This window comes from Panthera tigris, chromosome B4 (assembly GCF_018350195.1).
Source record: "Panthera tigris isolate Pti1 chromosome B4, P.tigris_Pti1_mat1.1, whole genome shotgun sequence".
In the NCBI taxonomy this organism is placed as follows: Eukaryota; Metazoa; Chordata; class Mammalia; order Carnivora; family Felidae; genus Panthera; species Panthera tigris.
In genome coordinates this window covers 53,189,286-53,213,017 of record NC_056666.1, presented here as the reverse complement: position 1 = coordinate 53,213,017, position 23,732 = coordinate 53,189,286, and the positions used below count along the sequence as shown (strand labels likewise).

General features: G+C 36.5%; 1 protein-coding gene across 2 annotated transcripts in view; it reads right to left on the bottom strand.

Annotated features, from left to right (window-relative positions):
* PDE3A (phosphodiesterase 3A) overlaps nucleotides 1-23,732 on the bottom strand; it is a 319,114-nt gene that overhangs the window by 17,569 nt on the left and 277,813 nt on the right. For both annotated transcript variants that reach the window (XM_007072865.3, XM_042991859.1), the window contains 7 exons: nucleotides 20,563-20,648; nucleotides 17,369-17,523; nucleotides 15,622-15,759; nucleotides 9,194-9,305; nucleotides 2,613-2,726; nucleotides 2,281-2,480; nucleotides 442-645 (listed from right to left, as the gene is read on the bottom strand). In XM_007072865.3, coding sequence (XP_007072927.3) covers nucleotides 442-645; nucleotides 2,281-2,480; nucleotides 2,613-2,726; nucleotides 9,194-9,305; nucleotides 15,622-15,759; nucleotides 17,369-17,523; nucleotides 20,563-20,648 — 1,009 coding nt within the window. The remainder of the gene's footprint in view (nucleotides 1-441; nucleotides 646-2,280; nucleotides 2,481-2,612; nucleotides 2,727-9,193; nucleotides 9,306-15,621; nucleotides 15,760-17,368; nucleotides 17,524-20,562; nucleotides 20,649-23,732) is intronic.

Here is a 23,732-nt window from a genome sequence, read left to right as displayed (position 1 = left end):
TATAGCTACAAACGGTAAGAAATTTTCTTAAGTTAAATTTTGGTGTTTATGTTTGAAGTATGAAATTTTGTTTTGAGGTTTTGACCTTTTCTACAGTCAGATAATTTATGTTAATATGCTACAGAGGTGAGAGTAAATTAAATCAAACAAAAACCCAATGACACTGAGATTTTTATTTCTCTGCAGCACAAAATGTATGTATGTGTACACACACACACACACACACACACACACACACACACACACAAACAGCACCTCAACTTCTCAGGTTTCTAGGTTAGGACCAATGTCTATATATCTGCTTCTGGTTAATCATTTTATTGCATTTTATTTTCACATTTGACATATAAAAGGTGAAAGCAATGAATTTTGTTCCACACTTTGATTCCATGACATCTTTCAATATGGTCATAAAATGAAGACTGGTACAAATCTACTTACCTTGGCATTAAATTTGGCTACGAAATCAAAGTGTTTCTTCAGGTCAGTGGCCAAAATTGCTTCAATGACGAGGAAACGAAAATGCTTAAATTCCACATGGTCAAGATTAACTAAGAAGTTGTACTCTGGACGGGACATGAAAAGATTCCATGCAGCAGCTGCATGATGGTTCTCCAAAACTGAACGATCATTATAGAGCACCGCCTAAGCAAATAAGTAAGAGACTGAAGAGTTCAACTTTTAAATTAAAAAAAAATAATAATAATACATGAGTATGCAAAGCTTTCGGAATTTTCTTTTTTCACAGAACACGGAAATTTAATCTTGTGACTGTTGGTTATTAAGAATTATATATTGTAATTACATTGATTGATGGTTACTTTTCTTGGTTAAATTTCCTTTTTTATAAGATGAAGTTCATTTCCTTGAACTTTATTCTAAACTCTTGCAGATGAGGGGCTTAGAGTTAGCTTTTATCAGATTTCTTTGCACAAGAATTTAACTATTTAAAACAATCCAAATACACTAAAATCCCTACGAGGTAACTCAGTTACTTTCTGCATCTAGAGTAAGAATTACCTTTTCTTAAACACATATAACTAATACATAGGAATGGAATCCCTGAAAAGCTCATAATTTAAAACATTCTCACCTCACAAGCAGCCATTGAAAACATCATCCTTAAAGTAGTAATTGAAGGTATATAATAAATATCTGCTTGGAATTCTCTAATAATGCTCAAGGACATTGCAAAAGAGAAGGAAGTTGCCTAAAAACTGCTTGAAGGTTAGTGTGGCAGATAGATGACAATACAGGGTTAAAAGGCATAAGGATAAAAAGGAGAGCCTGAGCACATGAAAATTTACATTGAACTAAGTAAAAATGCATACATGTGTAGGAAAATATGCATGACAAATGGTGCTGGCAAAATGATTTGCCCATCTTTAGGGAAAATAATTCTGGGGTAAGAAGGACATGCTGGAATAAGTTTAAAATAAGTAGGGAAAAAATATCAGGATACTTTTTTAACATATAGATTAGAGGAAAATCTAGTCTAGTCTATATGACAGGTGGAAATAGGGGTTGGGTAAAGGACAAAAGTCAAACAAGAAAAAAACAAAAAATGTATGAGACCAGATTGTCTTCTAGATCCTCTAGAAAGAAAAACAGGATCTCAGAATACTTAGTAACATGGATCCAGCTAATTAAATGAAGGAGAAACTTACTGAGTTTAATTGTATAAACGGAGATGCTGAGATACTCAGTGATTAATTTTTGACTTAACTTTAAATATATATGAAAATGAACTTCTTTAAAGTTATTGTTTTTGGAATACTATGTTCAGATAAAAAAAAATTCCTTCAAATGAATGAAATAAGTTGATGTTTAAATCCTAATCAATAGAAATGTCATAAGAATCATGGTTGTTATAATGAATATATCTCAAATGAATAGGATTTATATACAAATAAGCCCCATATTCTTAAAAGTCCAAGAAAGGCTGGGTTCTCTAATCTTTCCAAAAAAGAGACTTTAGTATAGGTTTGATTTTCTTTGTTGAGAAGGTTCATTAATATGAATTCAACTAGCTTTTCTTCTTAAGAAAACTGAGAAGGGAGTCCCATGGGTAATAAAGTTGCATGCCTGCCATTAATATCTTGGAACAAACATGATATATTTTCAAAATTAGCTTGGTCTGTAAGATTTTTTTCCTAGGGCTAAATATAGCTTGGCTCATATTCATTTGGTCCCTATTATAAGTCAAATTTATAAAATAAATTTCCTTTGGAAAAATCTCTAAATTGAATTATCTCTTGCAATCAAAATTGAAAGATTTACCTGAGGAGCACTAGTTGCAACCAGGAAAGCATTAGTCCTTCCTGGGTGATCATAATCATGCATGGCTGCAGCTACATACAGGGCCATTAACTCTAAGGCAGGGATATTTCCAGACAGACATCCGTATTTATCATCAGGCACATTATACATTTTTGAGAATACGTATCCCATATGTCCATGTGTAAACCCACTGTCAGAATCTGAGAAGAGAAAATGAAAGTAACAGAAAGTTTTAAAAGGTATTAAAGCGATACCATTTGTCTTGACTTCCTTTTTTAAAGAAATACTTTTCCCCCTAGTTACAAAGAAACACAGATATACTTAACACGTACCTGAATCACTTGCTGATCCGTGATCATTAATCACAGTTGAGTGGCCTGGAATAGGTTGTGTAGTAAGATACCAAACAGCATGTAAGACGTCAGTGGCATGGATTCTGTTATGATCTTTAACCAATGCAAAGGGAACAGTCATTAATTTGTGAACTTGGGGTCCAAGGACTAAGAGTGCCATCTACTGGATAAACATTTTAGTCTTAACATTTTAATACCCCAGCAAAAACATTCAAGGACAAATACTCTTTGATTACTCTTCCATTACTCCAAAATATCCATAGTGACAAGAAAAGAAAAAAAAAAGCACACACAACATTCATTATTCATGCAGATGTCTGAAGTGGAAAAATCTGTGTGCAGAGTCTACCAGAAACCTAACATATAAAGAAAACTCACTATGTGAAACCCCTGTAATGTTTACCTTTATATGTATTTCCATGCTCCTATAAGATTATGCAGAGGACCAAAATAAAAGAAAGACCCGTGACATACTTCAAATAGGTCAGATCAATGGCCTATATCACCCAATATCTCATGTCTGATAAATACCATGCAAATATATTCTGTGAATAAAACATAGTACTATTCTTTTGTATCAAACTTAAAACACTGGTTAAAAATTACTAATATATCTTTTATATGTAGATTAAATCCACAAAGCAAAAATCAAGAACAAGAATCAATGATGTTCATTTTGGGAATACAGCTCTAGGACATACCTACAGAGAAAAATAAAAGCCTCTTTGTACATTAATGTAGGGAGTTGAGTCATTGACCATAGAGCAAAATCTATGGGAAAACCACATCCTCTAGTTAACAATGTCATTATCACAGGAAGGGGGTCTATTCTATGTGTGCACCTCAGCTTCTACTGAACTGTGACAAAAGGCCCGGTGTGCTCTTGGCTCACCTTCTTTTTCTGGTGCAATTCTTCCAAATTTTTCTCTTGTCTACTGGCCCTTCATAGTATTTCATTGAGTGCTATGCCTTACCCTAAGTCTACTAACTTTACATACTTTATTTCCAATGGCCAACGATCATACAGTCTCCTCCAATATAGATTATATCTCTGAATAATACTCAACAGATGAAGAGAAAAGAGAGAAAAAAAAGAATAATAATGGGACTTGGAGAGAAACATCTGGTCCCTGTTCAGGGAAGAAAGAAAAAACTGACACTGTGTTGGTGGGCACACGGAGGGAATGTGTGGAGATAGTGCCTATTCTCCTACATTTCTGGTGACTCTTAAGAGTCAGTCTTTATGTGAGGACATGTAGCTAGATCTTATGTAAACACCCCAGCAATTCAGTCTTGTGAGGACTTGAGAAGATGTGTTCAGAAGAGCTTTGAGAAACAGATAACCCAGGCTCCCAAGGAGGAAAAGAGGAAAACCTGTGCCCTTTGCCATTGCCAGATATTATCTAGTGCCCTAAAGAACAACTGTATTGAAACTGGAGTCTGTATCTCTGCACATGGACTATCTCAAGTCATCCAAGGCCATTATATTTTACATCCACACCTGTGCCATGTACAAAATTGATCACACTAAACGTTTCTGGATTTAGGTGAGATCTGATTTTGTCTCTTTTCTGATAGTATTACGTGGGTTACCTTGAGTTAAAATTCTCAGTATCATTTCCTAATCTTAAAAGTATAGACATATTAAATAATGGTGCCTTATTATAGCACAATGGTACAATTGTGAGAATTACAGAAGACGTATTTTTAAACTCCTGACACATAGTAAGCTTGCAGTTAATATAAATATAAGTCACATAAAATAAATTATTGCTGTTGGAACAAGATGGTACAGATCACCAATTTTCTTCCAAAATCCATCCTGGATTTGTTAAACACTGAAGACCTAAAAATAACAGCTATGCTAAACCCTTGGGGGACAGAGAAGGCAGGGATGTTCCGGTAGAGGAAGAAACTGCCCAGGCTGCCACTGTTAGGGGATATATCAGGAGAGAGCTTCTAAGTTCTTTTCTCCCCCTTTGTGGCAAGCTGGGAAAATGACTGTGTGCAAGTAGTTCCCAGTCCTCTTCCAAGTCACAGAAACCTGTGTATGCACCCAGCATCATGAAGGGAGGATGGGGGCAATATCAGGCAGATATCAGGGGGCAGTATCTGGTGTTGGCAGAGTCTGTTTGGGGTGACAGACAACATCAAGTACAGATAAACCTGTGGAGTTACTGCTTCCTGCCCTATTCCCCACCCCAAGGCCCAGGGCCAGAAGGCTTCACAGGTAATTTCTGTGAATTTTCAATGAATAATCTTACCTAAATAATCTGGTACTGAAAATATAAAAAAGGAGGGAAGCTGCCCGACTCATTTTATGAGGCTAGAATAATCTTGATTTAAAAATTAGGTAAAGAGGGGCGCCTGGGTGGCTCAGTCGGTTAAGTGGCCGACTTCGGCTCAGGTCATGATCTCGCGGTCCGTGAGTTCGAGCCCCGCGTCGGGCTCTGTGCTGACCGCTCAGAGCCTGGAGCCCGTTTCAGATTCTGTGTCTCCCTCTCTCTGACCCTCCCCTGTTCATGCTCTGTCTCTCTCTGTCTCAAAAAAATAAATAAACGTTAAAAAAAATTTAAAAAAAATTAGGTAAAGACAGTATATGGAAATAAATACCCCCTTTGCTTTTGAATATAGGTTCAGAAATACTTAAAACAATAGCTAACCAAACCTAACTCCTTAAAAAAAATATCTCCAGTTATGCATGTGTAGATCCAGAAGAATAACACTGTCACTGTCACCATATGCAGGATGGAAAATCACCTGCCTTCTAAGTAGTCAATAACATGTTTATTAAATAAACATTTACTTAGCATGTATTATGTGCAAGTATTGTGTCAAGTGCTAATATTGCTGCTGTTCTCGCCATCAGCTTTCTGATGACCAACTCAGGAGCAAAGGCACCCAGGAAATAAGCCAGCTAGGTCCACATAGGGGATTTTGTAGGACACACAAACATGCTTAAATATTCCTCTTCTTGTAGGCAACTGAGAGGGATAAGTAACAGTATCAGAGCTATCATTACTATCATCCTTCTTCCTTCATCTCTGCATTTTGGACAAACCTCCAACCCCCTCGGTGGTGCCCCCTCCCATCTGGTAAGCCCCTCTGCCTCTCTGACAACACATAAACGCACATGCACACACACTAACACATAATAGGCCCTACCTCATACCCAAAGCCTGTCCATCTCCCTCTTCTGTCTTGATACACTTGTTTTCTCAACTTTATCCTGATCCCTCAAGCACAGAGTTGAAGCAAACTGGCGTGGAGGGTTGGAGTTATACGTAAAATTCATACATTTTTAGACCTATAGATTTTCAATTTAAAATTCTGTCTATGTGCCGATGGAAAAGTGTTAAAAGAAGAAAAGTGACAATGTAAATTTTTTCCCCTTTGGAATATAGCAAATACTGTAATATTTCTGCCTTTCCAGCTTATGCTGCATCACCTCAGGATCTACTTTTGAATTGGTGGGCACATGACATACAGCTCAGCTGAACTGAACTGAACACAGATTGAGCAATATTATTCTCTTACTGCCATTAAATAGTACCTGATCACAGGTATTTCTGAGACATCGTACCCATTTCTCCAACTTCAGTAACAAGAATGAGAGGTGTTAGGTAACATATATTTTAGAGATGAAATTCTCCGAAAAGAGAAAAAGCACTCTCAAAAGTAACTTTGAATTTACTAATGAATATCACCTGATGATTTATCTTCTTTACCTGCCAGTATGCCCAATTGAAAAGGACTGTGAACAATATTAAACATTATCTCTCTGAGCAATTGAATATAAACTATACCTTAATCTATCCAAATCTTTACTGAGCAAGTATATATTTGGTATCATATTTCTGTCAGTGAGTTGCGTACACCTATACCTTGTCATATCTACCTAGCTACCCATGTCTATTTTATTTTATTTTTTTTAAAGTTTAGTGTGTGTGTGTATGTGAGAGAGAGAGAGAGAGAGAGAACGAGAACTGGGGGGGGGGGGACCAGCAGGGGAGGGGCAGAGAGAGAGGGAGACAGAGGATCCAAAGCAGGCTCCACGCTGACAATGGAGAGCCCGACGCAGGGCTTGAACCCACAAACTGTGAGATCATGACCTGAACCGAAGTCAGGATACTTAACCGACTGAGCCACCAGTCGCCCCTATTTTTAAATCTAGATTCTTCAAATTTTAATAAGGGTTCTGGGTACAAATTTAAAATATTTTTGGGTACCTGGGTGGCTTAGTCAGTTGAGCATCCAACTCTTGATTTAGGGTCATGATCCAAGGATTGGGGGATCAAGCCCTGTGTGGGGCTCTCCGTTGTCAGTGTGGGAGCCTGCTTGAGATTCTGTCCGCTCCTCTCCCCTCTCATGCTCTCAATCAATCAATCAATCAATCAATAAATGCTTTCACATTTTCCCGCTTCTTTTAAAAATTATTAAGGGTGTACTTAGAAGTCTAATTACAATTTAGTTTCTATTATTTTAGGTGACTGTCATATTAAAGTTAATCTAACCCATTTTAGTTACTCTTGAGTTTTTTCATTTAGGTATGGGTTTATTTAGATAGAGCTATTAGAAACATAGTTCTCCAGGAATATGTATTAAAGTTAAGGACACATAAAACAAATTTTTATGTAGCATAATTATAATTAATAGTAAACAAAGCTTTTAATAAATATCTATATTAGTTGAAATTTACAACACAACCACATGCAAAGAATTACTATTGAAAAGTGATCACCAATCAAGCTAAAACTTTCCTGTGAGAAGATATCAGTGAATTCCCTTTATGGAAAGTGTCTGGGACTCCTAATAGAATAGGCAGGTTTATAATAAACAAATTCTTTTCATATGGAATGAAGAACCCACTCTTTCAGGGAAAAAAATCCATTCACTTGTAAAATAAAAAACTATAAGCATGAATAATAAAATTTAGACTCTGGAAACTTCTTTATACACTTAAATACTAGTCAACTCTCCCTATGGTTTAATGACACACTGCCCAGAGAAACGTTAGTAGTTATTATATCAATTTGTACTCCATGGACTTGGCTATCACTGATTATGTTACTAAAATATATTTGGAAATACAGCAATTTGTAAATTTAGTCTGGTGACTAGCTGTTGAAAAATCAGTAACACTTATGTCAATCACTGGCATCCAACCAGGGGGAGCCCTGGGAAAATGGTATTAAGAAAGCAAGGCTTATCTTGAGATCCTTTCAACTACCGCTTTTTCATATTTTTCTCTCAATTTCCATGGCCCTATTGGCCAGACCTTCCCAAGGGGACCAGTGTTCTTAAGTTCCTCTTTCCTCTATACCCATTGTCCTGTTTTGCCTGCATTTGGGTCCCATATTCTCCAACAAATCTCATTGTGGATCCAATTCTCCATTCTCTTTTCCTATTACATGCCATTAGCTGTGCATTTTTGTTCCAATCAGATGGCATTTTGAAAAACAATATGTTAATAATGGATCACTAGTTTAATGTACTAGTTTAATGTCTGGAAATACCTGTACTTTATCTGTCTGCATAGAATTTTTACTTAACTTCAGCTCTTTGCAACTAGAAAAAGACATGGGATTCTAAAGTCTAAGGTGTATAAAAGAAAATTTAAAACTTAAAACTTAGAACATGATTTGAACAACACGTTTCTAAGACATGCCTCAACCAATATATGATGTCTATTTCTCTTGTTGTATGCCATTTATTTTCTAAAAGTACCACGTGATTTCTGCACATTTTCACAATTTCTATGACTGGATTTTTGGACATTTTCTTCCATACCATATATTTTGTAGTATTTAGGATGATGTTCAGATGAAACCTGCAATGCTCCATATTGGAAATTTAACATCTTCCCTCTGTTCTATTTTGCATTATTATAAATCACAAACTATCCTCATAATATTTAAAGTTCACAAACATGAACACTTGGTTCACAAAATCTTCCTTTGGTCTTCACATTTGTCTGATTTTAAAGGCTTCTAATAATTTCTTTGCAACCACTTAGGAGTGCCTCTTGTGTATTTTATTAATTATACCATCACCCACCTGTCCCTCAACACCCAGGCAGGTTTTTGTTATATTCAAGAACATCAGGAGTTAATGTTTTAACTCTGCAGATGCCAGAACAAAAGTTGAACTCACCCAATAAAAGGAGTACATAATAAAATGAGCAATAAATTTAACATTTAATTATTTGTGGGGCACACACTTAATTGTCTTACTAGGTGAAGGCACTATTATAACTCCTTTAGAATTATTACCTCATTTTACCCTCATAACAATCCTACAAAGCAGATATTATGATCCCCATTTTACAGATTGAGAAATGAGGCATGCAGAGGTTAAGTAAGACCCATGGTCTTCCACAGCTGATAAATGTAGGGGCTGGGATTCTGAAACAGGATATTATCTCCTAGTCACTATAGCATGCGGCCACACACTGTGTTTACCATGGGGAATTCTCTGCTAGCTGCTAACAATTCAATATCCCACTACCCACAGCAAATTTGACAGATTTTAAAGTATTATTTCACAAATAACATACTTACAAGGAATTTCCCTGTAACCAATCTCCAAAGCATGAAAATAATTCATAAATTCCCTAACTGGAATTTTGAAAGCTTCAAAGAGGCCCATGTCTTCAAAAAGTCTGTATGATACCTATAAACAGAAGCACAAGCTTTATAAAACATCAAATAATTCATAGCTAGTAGAGACACCTATTGGGAATAATAAGTCAAGTAACTATTGAGGAACTCTGTGTGTCTAGCCCTTGCAGTCCCTGACCACAAGGGGTATTTAATCTGTTTTTAAAGGTGGGGATATGCAACCAAGAAAACAACCAACTCAAACAACAGTATATGCACTGCAGAAACATATCAAGGCAATCAATTGTGTGTGATATCAACTACTAGGCAACGCTACTTCCTAAATTGCTGACTGCAAAGTGCATAACATAAACACTAACAAATGAGAAAAGGCTTTAATTTGACTAATTTTTATTGAAAAAGAAATTCCAGAGGATAAAGGATTCATAGCTGTACCTGAGAGAAGGGGAAAGAATTATGAGAGAGAAAAAGGGTTACCTTGACTAAATGTATAGAGAAACCAATTTATTCTACTGTAGTATAAATACCATCTAAATTATTTTTTCCTCACATGTCTTCTCTTTCTCCTCCAAATATCTATTCTCCTTTCAGTTGCATTCACATCTCTGGCGACTCAAAGTCAGTGAATACCTTTGCATGTAATTGGCATATTTGACAGGCAAATGATGGAGAAAAAAATGATAAAGGCACAGGAGGTAATGGGGAGAGAAATGGTTATTCACATGGCAGAATGGAGGACAGCACCATTTCAAGTGGCCTTACTTCGTATCAAAAGGTACAGAGTTGGTTATAACTCAGGAGACTTTATGAAAGAATTATTCATCATTTTTATTATCTGCATCTCTTCTTAAAATTGTCTTGAAATATTTCTTCCAAAGCTTTGATATATTGTTTCATAAATTTCTATCTTTTGTCATTTGACTTTAAATTTATTCAAACTTATTTAAAGTCAATGACATTCCATTTTGAAGCTTATTTAATTTGAGAGAGAGAGAGAGAGAGAGAGAGAGACAGACAGACAGACAGACAGTGGGTGAGAGGGGGAGGAGCAGAGAGAGAGGGAGACAGAGAATCCCAAGCAGGCTCCATGCTGTCAGCGCAGAGCCTGATGAGGGGCTTGAACCCATTTACCATGAGATCTTGACCCGAGCTGCAATCAAGAGTCGGATGCTAAGCCAACTGAGCCACTCAGGTGCCCCTCAATGATATTCCTTTAATTATGTACTCAGTGTTTAACATATGTGTGTGTGTGTGTGTGTGTGTGTGTGTGTGTGTGTGTGTGTGTGTGTGTGTATATATATATATATATATATATATATATATATATATATATATCTATCTATCTAAAGGAATTTCTATCTAAAATGAAACAGAAGGATATAAAACAAAAAAATCTCATACATGTGCTGTCAGAAAAATACAATTTAAAGACAGACTGATTTCCCATAAATGACTGATTTACAAAAAAAGTGGTAACACTGGGATTTTCTTAAGTGATAGGTAGTTGATCAAGAGTTGCCTCGTATCAACCTTGGGAAGTTGTACTTATGGTTTCCAGAGATGTGAACAAGGAATGGTCAGGGTCGGGCTGGTCTCACAAAGTAAACTGACTTGAGCTTTGCTTGTATGACTGCACTGGTTTCGTCTGCTTGAGGAATTTTCAAACCTGGTCCCATTTGTTTTTTATTTTAACAGTCTCTAATTGAACTATCCCCTTTTTACATTTCCTGCCCATAGATAACAGCCCACCCCAAACCCTCAAGGGACTCATGATAGTTTGCTATAGTTTGCATATCCTAAATCGCAGTACAACTGTTATTCCTGAATAAACTCATCTTTTTGACAATTTTGAGTTTGCCTCAGTTTACTTCTTAGGCTGGCATAACTAAAAAGGAGGGTTATTCATTCAGCATATATCTATTGAGCCCTTACCACGTTCCAGACAATTTTCTGCATATGAGGCATATATACAGGTAAACAAAACAAAGATCTCTTCCTTCAGGGAGCTTATGGTCTAGCAGGGAAGGGAAGTAAACAGCAGATATAATAAGGTATACACTATGACAAAAAGTAGTAAGTAATATGTAAAAAAAAAAAAAAGGGGGGGGGGGAGCAGGGGTGGAGGACTGAGAATACCAGAGAAGCTATGGAATTTGCTTTTTTAAGTATGGTGGTTAGAGCAGACATATCCAAGGTGACATTTGAGTAAACAATTGAAGGATATGTAGACTGAAGTACACGGATATCTGCGAAAAGAGTTTTTCATACAGAGAAAAAGGCCTGTGCAAAGGCCCTGAGGTATGCTTGCTGTGCTCAAGAAAGAGCAAGAAGGCCAGCATGGCTAAAACAGAATGAATGAGGACAGGAGTAGAATTTATGTTAGTAACAGCAGAGTGGGATTGGGCAGGATGCAATGTTGGGGGTTTGACAGCTAGACTGACCATTATAAGATTTTTACTCTAAGTGAGGTAGGGAAACCCTGGAAGAGATTAGAGCAGGGAAGTAACTTTATTTGACTTATGTTTTAAAAGCATCACCGTAGCTGCTGTTGGAAACAGATTATACCCTAGGTACATCAACTTCTATATGCTTTTCTCCACTCTGAATGGCAAGTACATTGAAGTTTTACCCTTTATGTTTGGAACATAACATCCACACCTCCTCTCTTTAAAAATGCAACAGAAAGTGAAGGTTTCTGTAATATTTCAAGCTGTTTTTTTTTTTTTAAGTTAGCTCCTCTTTACTACTGCTTTAGTCTGTATATGAGTTCTTGCTTATAAATACCTAAAGGACTTAACTGCATGTTACTTCAGGGACCTGTCCGAGATCACACAGCTGACATTTTCAGAACCAAAATTCAAGCCAAGCCTTTTTTGGCTCCAAATTTTGTGCTCTAAACTGTGTTAGATCCTACCACTGGTATGTGAAAAGCAATGTTTTTAAGATTGCAAATAACTAAAGTTTCCCATTACTCTCTTAAACATTTGAAAGATGAATTGAAAAAATTAAGACAACAGGATATCTTAGAGTATGGTTTTAAAATAGGAGAATTTTCACTAAGATGCCATTACAAATCAACCACTAATAATTTAAACTACAAATAAAGATTCCATTAACCAGGTAAATACTGGTAACTGGAAAAAGCAAGCACTCTTCTGAAATCTGAACCATGCCCTTTTAAATTTGTTAAAGTAAATATGATAGTCATCAAAAAGGCAGTCAGTATATTGAGACTGAAAAGTCATTTCCATTGCACATATGTCTCTTTAAAAATCTTTTGAAGTGAGATTTTTTCTGTGTAGTTTCAGCCAAAAGGTGATTTCTCGGAATGTTCAAGTTAATTCATTTCAGCTGTCCCAAAAGTCTTACTAGGGTAAAAAAAAAAATATGCCTTTCACACAGTGAAAATTTCATGATTTTGTGCTTATAAACTCCAATCAAAGAAAAAAAATCCCATAAAGTTCTACTCAGCAAGACAAATAAAACTGCATTTTCTCAAAGTTCAATGTTTTGTAAACCGGAAAGAAAAAATAGTGACGTACTAAGGATCATGTAGTTATGTATTTATTTTTGAAAGATGACTGGAAAAAAAAAACACTAGTGAATTTTACTGCAATCTAATTGTTCATTACATCTAATTTTTCCATTGTGTACTCCTATCCAGGACTCTTACAAAACATTTTGTGGCAAAGCTGGTCAAGGGTCATATTCCCACCCCTTGTTCCCAGAAATTAAAGGGGAGCTAGGTACTTGGAACAGTATTTGCTATACTGTCACTGTAGCTAAGAAACCAACTGCTACAATAACCATTTTCCCACTGGCTCAAGCTCTCTGTTCCCAGTTTGAAGACAGAATAAGTGAATGTTTTATGAGGGGCTGAGAAACAGCTGAAGGTAAACAAGTCAATAGTATGGATTTCCTGTGGCACCTGAGTGGCTCAGTCATTTGAGCATCTGACTTTTGATTTCAGAGCAGGTCAGGTCATGATCTGATCTCATGGTTCCTGAGTTCGAGCCCCAGGCTCTGTACCAACAGTGCGGAACCTGGTTGGGATCCTCCCCCTCCCTCCCTCCCTCCCTCCCTCCCTCCCTCTCTCTCTCTCTCTCTCTCTCTCTCTCTCTCTCTGCCCCTCCCCTGCTCGCGCTCTCACTGTCTCTCTGAAAATGAATAAATAAACTTAAAAAAATAAATATGGATTTCAAATCACAGGTCCGATATTTACTATATAACTAGATGAATGGGATATGCTGTTTTAAGCCTTGGTTTCCTCTTCTGAGAAACAAATTAAACAGAATACCTGCATCAATGTTACTGAGAGGATTAAATTGCAGAGCTTGGGGGAGTCTGTGACATACGTATCAAATACCAAACAATGTGAAAATGTTCTCTTCACAGGAAACACACTGCAGTGAAAGGGAAAGCAGAGTTCGGGGCCCACTGCCATCGCCTCTTGCTGTACCATTCCAGGGGTATTTCCAGGTAAGATCCTTCCCTCAGAGGTGCAGTCTGCAAGGGGGTTCAGAAAGTGGGATACAAAATCTCCCAGGAGGAATCCCGAGCTGTGAGGTGAAGGTGGACTGGATAAAAACAGCTGCCCTTAAAGCTGTCTTCACGATCACCTAGCATAAAAGGTTGCTTAGCACTGAGGAGAAGGAAAGAGAGGAGAAAATGGGCCCACTAACTCCTAGGAAAGGTGCAAGGGCTGTCACCCTAGGCCTCACAGTGTTCATGGTTAGAAGACAGTTTAGCAGAGGCAACTACATGGTACACAGACCATATAATTATTTTGACCTTCATAAGCCATCAATCATTTTAGCACACTTTTCTGCGTAGGAAGTTGAACTGCCATTATTTTGACACATATCTAACTTCCCTACTAGTCCCTTTAAGGCACAGACCTACTTTTCCTTCTTGAAGACTAGCCTAGTACTTTGCATTTGTGGATCTGAAAAACAGAGGAAAGGCCCCTCTATCATCTTCCTTCAAACCTTCAGGGATCAGGAATCCTCACCCAGAAACTCCACACTTAAGATACTTGTTGAGAAGTCTGAAGAAAGCCTGTCTCTGATGCATGGGGTAGAAAATCAGTATGACAAGTGATTTCTCTTCTAGTGTTTTCCAGGGAAATGTTGGTGGCTCCAAAAATCTGGGTCTTGAATTCTACGTCTCATATTAATTTGGTGGTCCTTAGCATCTCTGCTGTGCTATTTAGTCAATCTATGAGAACACACTTGAAGCATTTTACATAAGCTGATAAATATTATTGTATTAGCCCCTTTCATTGAGGGTGTGTTTTGAGGTGTTTGATAACAGAACAATTCCAGTGTTTTGTTTTGTTTTTTTCATTTATTGAGATCATACTCAAATTCTTAATTTCTGTGTTTTCTTTCTCCTTCAAGGACACAAATTTATATATTTTTTAATGTGGAAAGTCTTGAAAGTCGTCCAGCTTAAGGAAAATATACAAAAAGTCTTGTTAAGTAGCAATAGTTCATAGTCTATTTCTTGTGATACTTAATGGTGTCTTCTATATTAGAACAGAGAACTCTGATATGTTTCTCACAGCAATGGAAGGAAATGTGTTTCTGCACAATTTTAGGTCTTTTGGTAAGACCTAAACACTGAAATATTAAAAAAAAAAATAAAAACTAGTCATTGGAAAAAATTATAGACAATAAATTACTATTTCTCACAGCAATGGAAGGAGATGTGTTTCTGCACAATATCTTACTTTTTGGTAAGACCTAAACACTGAAATATTAAAAAAAAAATTAAAAACTAGTCATTGGAAAAAATTATAGACAATAAATTACTATTTATTATTAGGTAGCTTTCTTATCTTGAGGGCTTGTATCAAGTAGCAATAGTTCATAGTCTATTTCTTGTGATACTTAATGGTGTCTTCTATATTAGAACAGAGAACTCTGATATGTTTCTCACAGCAATGGAAGGAAACGTGTTTCTGCACAATATCTTACTTTTTGGTAAGACCTAAACACTGAAATATTAAAAAAAATTAAAAACTAGTCATTGGAAAAAAATGATAGACAATAAATTACTATTTATTATTAGGTAGCTTTCTTATCTTGAGGGCTTGTATCGCCTTTTATTTCTTTTGTCCCTGTTCCTCTCCCCTCTGTCTTAAAAACTACGTATTTTAATTGTACATTATGGTATTCACTCACTTGAAATTCCAACTTCTTTTGTTGACCCACTACCAAGGAATCTACAGAATGTGAGGTACTAAAACTTCCTTTCTCCACCTGAAGTCTACCACCAGTGTCAAGCATGTACAGAGCTTTAACCAACCATGGAGTTTTTTTTTTTTTTCCTACATTTAAAGTCGCACGTATGAATGCATTCCTTACCTGGCTGAGAATACGGCCACATTTTCTTCCTATTTTTTCCACCAAATCAAAAATCGGAAAATTCCAAGTATTTAGCTGCTCCATAATTGAGTCCAAGTTATCCATGACAAGAGGTTCAGGAGCAAGAACTGGTTTGTCCTATAATGAAGAAGAAAATATTTTAAGAACATGTAATTTTTTTCTACGAAGCAATTTGCACTTTGTTCAACAACTGAGTTTACAAAAATAAATGACTTAAAACTTCAGGGTGAATGAATGATCTTAAAAAAAAAAAAAAAGCAAGGTGAATAAGACATTGGTCCCAAAGTAAGGAGAGAAGGTCCTAACGCTGTTTCATACCATGAATTTTGCGTATTAGGTGCCTGCCTATTGCTGGTTCATATATGCCACAGAAAAAAATGGATGTTTCTTTCCTAATAGAACTGCTTTTCACCTACTATGGGATTCTTCAATAAAGACTAAAGGACTTTAGGATGCTCTGAAATTGTATATAAATTTATCTCTTTAGAAGTATATGTAAATTTTTCTGGGAGGGTTCCTGGTTTATATTGGACTTTCAAGAGAAACCCATGATGGGGGAGGAGTCAATCACCCCCTACTCGGCCAAATTTATATTATTGTTTCAAAATCAGCATTAATCCTATGATAACTGCCACATTTTTCACTATTTTTATTTAATTCATGTGATGTATGGTTTATAAAGAAACCCGCACTAAAGAAATGTAAAGACATTTTACAATATGTTCTAAATGAGGATATTCTTAAGAGTACATTTACCAAAAGGTAAAAATAAAAAATGATAGTGAGGATTAGGAAACATGAAAATTACATTATCTGACAATCTCTTTAAATTAAAAGTATAAATGGTAACTCAGGTAAAATAAAAATGATAATAGCAACAATGGATAATTACATGACAGTGAACTATTTTCTACTATTTGCTGCCTCCCCAAGATTAATCAGACTCAAATGTATGCTTTTATCTTCTTTAAAAGGATCTCTATAAACACCCCAAATCAGTCATCATTAAAGGATATTTTAACGGGTAGCAAGTGTCAGTATAAATCTAGCTTAATACAATAAGGAAAATAAATATTGGCATGCTTTCTTTTTTTAAAAAAATTTTTTTTTTTTAATGTTTATTTATTTTTGGGACAGAGAGAGACAGAGCATGAACGGGGAGGGGCAGAGAGAGAGGGAGACACAGAATCGGAAACAGGCTCCAGGGTCTGAGCGGTCAGCACAGAGCCTGAAGCGGGGCTTGAACTCACGGACCGTGAGATCATGACCTGAGCTGAAGTCAGGCGCTTAGCCGACTGAGCCACCCAGGCGCCCCTGGCATGCTTTCTAAATAAAGGAAGTGCTAGGAAAAAGTAGCAGAAGCCCTAAGACAACTAACATATTTCACTTTTACTGATGTTTATAAAATATTTTTTTTTGGATGAAATAATTTTTTTTCTGTGCACTTTTACATTTACATTTTTAGATTCTAGGATTAAACACCTGTAGTCACTTGTGGACATGAATATTTATGGTTTTAATCACTAAATAATAGAATCATTAAGAGACTGATATACTTGCATAAGGAAAACATATACTGACACACATAGGTATGGCTATAACACATGTGTGCTCCAAAAGAGATACATCTGTAAATCTAACGACTCAGGGGTCTGTTTCTAAGTCAATTTCTGTAACAGAAGGCAATCTCTCAAGTAAATGAATGAGCGCAGTGATGTGGGGCTACCAGGAATATCATGGTCTCAGACGTGTAGGTGCCACAAGCCGAAGCTTTCCTTAGAGGCTCTCTCGGGCACTCGGTCTCATCTTCATTCTGTACAATATCACTGCTATCGCTGTTGTTATTGGTTTCATAATCAGAGGTAACTTGAGTAGTGTCATCTGCAATTACAAGAGAACAGATTAGGATGAAACCTGCAAATGGAAAAAGGGGTCCTATGTGAGCGCATATTCCTAAGCGAGTAGGGAAATAACTGCTTTCATGAGCTGACACGCCAAGAAGGTGAGATCATGAAGTGGAGAAAAGTACACATTTTTTAACCCAAGAAAATAGACAGAATTATGACCTGTGGTTTATATTACGCTCAGTTATTCCTCAGTAATAATATGTAGATCAGCAGTTTATACTTTTTACAAATCTTATAACATTATGTTCCTTTTTCCTTTATGCATCTGCCAACACATTAAACCAGCAAGTAGCTGACAAAACACTAACTCCAGAATGGGCACATGGTAGAAGTTAGCTGATAGCTGAGAACAAGGTGGTGTCTGTGGGACATGGCACAGTAGCATGTGCTGAAGGACTGGGGACATCTTGTGTGTCCAATCTCCATAGGAAGCTGTGGCTTTCCTCCTTAGATGCCTCCTTCCACTGTCTCCCATTTCAATCAGCACTAAACTATGCTAACCAGAAGCCCAATCAGGTAAGGTGTAGAGTCTGTAGAACATGCTTCTGGGGCAAAGACCTCGAAAGAATCTTCTCATGGCTGAACAAGTGCCTGAATGAAGTTTACTGTGTGAGTGGCCATGTGCTGGACAGCACTGAAAGCACCTTATTTGTACTAACGCCTTTAAACCTACACAATCCTGAGGCGGGTTTTACAGCACATCACTGCATTACTCATATCCTTACTTTGCAGAAAGGAAATGGAGGCACAGAAGGGATAAGTAAATGGCTTAAGGCACACAGCTGGTAAATTTTGCCGCATGACTTTGAACCCATGAAATCTGACCCAACGTCCTATATTCTTTACTTTTGATAAAGCCTAGCTTTTTTTTTCTTTTATGGTTATTGCTAAGATCCCTATGGAATCTTTGCTTTCTCCTAAGTCACAAATATATCTTCCTCTGTTTTCTTTCAGAACCTTTATTGTTTTAGCTTTTACATTTAGGTCTATGCTCCACCTCAGGACCATGTTTCATATGGTGTGCAGTAGGGGGTGAAATTCATTTTTTTCCAACCCTCTTGGAATGCTCTGGCATCTTTGTTGAAAATTCAGTGATGGTGTAGACATGGGTCTAATTTGGGGCTTTCTGATCTATTCCATTTGACCTATTTGCTGATCCTTATTCCTGCACCACACTATCTTGATTACTATAGTTTAAGTCTTGAAGTCAGGTAAAGTATTTCCTCTTTGTTCTCCCTTCTCAGATGTGGATATTCTAGTATTGTTGTATGCCGTCATACCTTTACTATCTAATTTTTCTGAAGTTGTTAGCGAATAATGGCTTTTGTTAGGTAGACTATTGCAATCAGGGGTATCTTATAAGACTTTTCCAAGGACCTGTCTTTCTTCCATCTTTCTCACGAAGTTTGTTCTATGTTAGAATGAGACACAGCATGAAAATACAATCGACAAGTTTCAATCTCAGAATTTGTAGAAAAAATGAAGAACACTCAAAGGCCATAGCTCTACATGAGGCCACAAAGGAGATAAGAAACTACTACCCATATTCTATCAGACTCAGTAGAGTCAAAGAATATCAGGGACATAAGGAGGGGATATTCTGAGTCTTCAGAATGCTACAATATCACAGAGAATTCTCCTTTTGAATTTTTCTTGCCTGTGTCCCTTGACATATCTGCTGAAGCAGATAATCACGAACCATTCTTGCATACCTTTATCACCCTAAACTCTGTAGTTCAGAGAAGCCATTTTTTTCCTACCATGTAGATCTTCAGCGCTAACAAAAGCAAGTCCCTAGATCTGCATCAATAAAAATAAAATAATAATTACTGTAGTGATGGCAGCAAACAGTGGGTCACTGTTTACATTACTTACAGTGACCTAGATACTATTAAGTATTTTACTTGATTTTTTAAATTGAAGTATAGTTGACATAAAATAATGTATTAGTGTCAGGTATACAAAATAGTGATTCAATAATTATATACATTATGCAGTGCTTACCATAAGTGTACTTACTGTACAGTTATGATATTAGTGACAATATTCCCTTTGCTCTACCTTTCATGCTCATGAATTATTTATTTTATAACTGGAAGTCTGCACCTCGTAATTCCCTTCACCTATTTTGTCCATCCCCTTACTCTATTCCATTCTGGCAATAACATTTTTTCCCTGTAGTTATGAGTTTGTTTCTGTTTGTTTGGTTTTCAGTTTCCACATATAAATGAAATCATGTGTTATTTGTCTTTCTCTGACTTATTTCACTTAGCATAATAGCCTCTAGGTCTACCCATGTTGTCACAAATGGCAAGATTTCATTATGTTTTTATGGCTGAGTAATATTCTGTCATGTGTTAGGTTGCTTCCATACCTTGGCTGTTGTAAATAATGCTGCAGTAAACATAGGAGTGCATATATCTTTTCAAATTAGTGTTTCCATTACATGTTTTAAGTAATTTAATTCTCACAACAATCCTGTCTGGTATGTACTGTTATCATCCACATCCACAGATGAAGGAATTGAGTCACAGAGATTACAATACAAACTAGTAGACAGTCAAATAAAGGTAAAACCAGCCTTGAATGCCTGTGTTCTTTTAACCTCTCCATGACATTGCCTCAAGAAAAAGCCATTTTTACAAGCTTATAGTGATTCTCAGCCTGTAATGGAGATCTCCAGAGAGTTCCCTAAAAGGGATGACCCTTCAGTGTCCAAGATAATATGACATTTCTATATAGTTCTACACATTATATAAAATGACTTCTAGTTTTAAAAATACATACATTTGTGTATAGATATTGAAAACCATTTTGGATAGCTTTGCATCAAAATTTTACCCACAATTAGCTCTTAGGTAGTAGGACTATGGATGATTTTGTCTTCCTTCACTATCTTTTTAAATTTGTTATCTAAAAAGTCAGAAATATATGTTACCTTTTTGATCAGAGGAAAAAAAAAAAAAGTAAAGTGATTTCCATTTTAAGCAAAAGAATCCAAACAAAGAATTACCCGTTCTGCTTGGTGTCCGAATGGTAGCACTGCTTCTCTCCAGGGGCACAGCAGCCGGGGTCCCTTGGGGATATGGTCTGCCACAGCTGAGAAATATTGGAACAGCTGTAAGTATATTCTTTCTTTTCAAAAAGTCACAGACATACACCATCTATGTACACATGAAGGGCAATAATAATCAAATCTTTCTATCTTCCACTTATTTGATAGAAAACCTCATTTTGCTTTATATACAGATGCTGATATGCTGATATACTGTTTTCTTTTTTGTGAGAATGTCATCAATACAAATGATCAGAAACTCCACTCAACGCTCATCTTCCTCTATAGTCTAGACCATAGTTGAGGTGAAACTACTGGCAAAATTGTTACGTTATTTAGAGAATCCTGGGATTGTCTGCTACCTATTTATAATAATGATTTTGGAGGTGCTGATGCACATTTAGTTAAAAAATATGTTTTCCAGTGGAATCCCTTTGTATCTGCTTAAAAGCCTCATTATTAGATTTATTTCTGTGGATTAAGAGACATTTTATGCCCAAGGAGCCCTTTAAGAAAAGATTGCATATGTGAAAATAGAATGCTAGTATGTTAACTTTTTGTCACAAAATAAAAATTAATTTTTTTTAATATTGACCAGTCACTGTTAAGGCCCTAAGGAAATGAAGAAAGTAGAGATACATTTTGATGAAGAGTGAATGTAAAACTGACTAGCACAGAACACTAGTTGAGAAAAACAGGCCAAAGGGGTATGCTGTGAGTAACCTAGAAAAATGAAAATACTTGAGAGACTGGGCTCTTTAACAGAGGACTTTGGAGAATGTAGGACACTTATTTTCTCAACACTTTTGACTGTTTCATAAATTAAAAAGCAACCCCACAAATGGTTGGGCAAGTTTCTTCTCTCACTTATCTTGTTTAGAAACTCCATGGTTAGATTTTAATCCTGCCTTTTGCTTATGGGTTCTTTTCTTCTGCCTAATACTACAAATGGTCTCGGACGGTTTTGTTAACCACAGATTATTTACTCTAAAAGGAAAAGAAATGAAATGGTTCATAATTTAATATATTAAACGTCTCATCACTTTTCTTTTCCCTGAATTGTGCTTAGATATATGTTGTAGAGATAAGCATTTTTCTAGGTAGAGAATATTTTCATCCTAAGTAAATTTATTTTCAAGCCTTAAATGTAAGTGGAAAAGCATCACATGTGAAATATTTCTAATTATGAAATCCCATCACTTTGATTTAGGGAATCAAAAGAAAGTGACTGGACCAAAGTGGGGGAAAAAACAGACACAAATGATGGGCTTACATTCTTGGGTGACACTTGGTAGATGCCGGGTTTATTAGTTTTAAGAATTTTCATTGCAAGATAATACTTAAAAGGAACACTTAAATTAGTAGTCCAAATATACTACCTCTTATGCCAAAAAAATGGCTTGTTGCGTAGACATTACAGCAGCCAAAAGACGGATTCAATGCCAAACCCTTCGAGTTCAGCAGGGGAAACCACAATAATTAGTCGTGTGTTTCTGGAGCTCTCTGTGCCTACATGGGTGGTTGCCTTGAAGGCAATAATAGAACATGGTTTGAATTACAGATTTATAAAGCCCAAACAAATAAAAGACACACTACTGGATTTATAAACATTACTGAAAAAGCAGGCAGTGAAATTGTCTTGTTTTTCTCCAAAACCTCTTTTATAAAAATCCCATTAACATTCTTCCTGCTAAATTCACAAAAAAATAGACTGTGATGAGAAGAGCTGTGTGAGTGGTAGATCAGAACATCTCTGCTTTCTTTAGGCAACTTATTTCCCACAAGTTTGAAGCCCACAGTGGGAGAGTCTCCCTAGAAATGCTGGAAGCAGATGTCCTTGATGGTGATTACTCCACTGAGCTTTGTCTTGGCTTAGGATGCATACCACAAAAACATGTTTCTTAAGGATGTTCCATCAAACACTAGCTCCATGGGAAATTACTGTGTGTTCACCTAAAGAAACTGGTTATGTGGTCAGATATATTCAGGAAATGCTAGATGAGACAAAAATCAAGAGGTTTCTTTTTGCAGGACTTCTCAGAGCTTTTAATAAAGTGATGTGTGTTGTGAATCGCTGAGGGAAATATACATGATAGGTCTGTTTTACCACAGATCATGCTTTGTGTGTGGGGAGGTGGGGGGAAAGATGGGATTAATATTCCACATAAATTATTTCATTAAAAAAGCTGTCATAGAGAGGGTAACAGAATAACTTTTGGATGGTAAAATAACTTTTTACTCTGACCCTGGACCAGGAAACTAACAAAAATGATTTCCCTTTAAAAATATTTGTAAAGAGAAAAGAATATAGTTTTTGAATAAATGATCAGAAAATGAAACGTGTGAAGCTTAAATCTGGGTCTGTGAACCACCAGGTGATAGTAAACTATCAATATGTAAGTCATTTATGCAAATGGTTATCCTCAGTAACCTTAGAAAAGAAATAACACTCTCATGATTATACTTAGTTTAAAAACACTCAACTCTTGTAGTTAAAAGAATACTGTAATGCTTTAAAACCAGTTCTTCAAGTTGAAGCTGTTCTAGAGAACAATAATATTACCATATCAGTAAGAGGAGGTATTTCCTTCTCAGGACAATGTTGGCAAAATAACTACTCTCACCATGCTAGGCCTTTTTTTTTTTTATCCTCTGTGACAAGACATGATTTCTTATTTCTAATTCTATTTAAAAATGATAGAGCAATACAAACCGATTGCTTAATTGCATTCAGAGACCCATTTGGTCCAACTGTAACACGTCGTGTTATTTGCATATTTTCAAAGTGGGAATTGCATGCTTAAGATAAAATACCCTTAAAATCAATATAAAATCCTCCCTGGACATAAAAATATTCCAACACATGGGGCGTCTGGATGCCTCGGTTGGGCGTCCGACTTCAGCTCAGGTCGTGATCTCACGGTTCATGGGTTCGAGCCCTGTGTTGGGTTCTGTGCTGGCAGCTGGGAGCCTGGAGCCTGCTTCAGATTCTGTGTCTCCCTCTCTCTACCCCTCCCCCACTCTCACACACACACACACACACACACACACACACACACACACACACACACACACTCTATCTCTCAAAAATCAATAAACATTAAAAAAATTAAAAAAAATTCCAACAC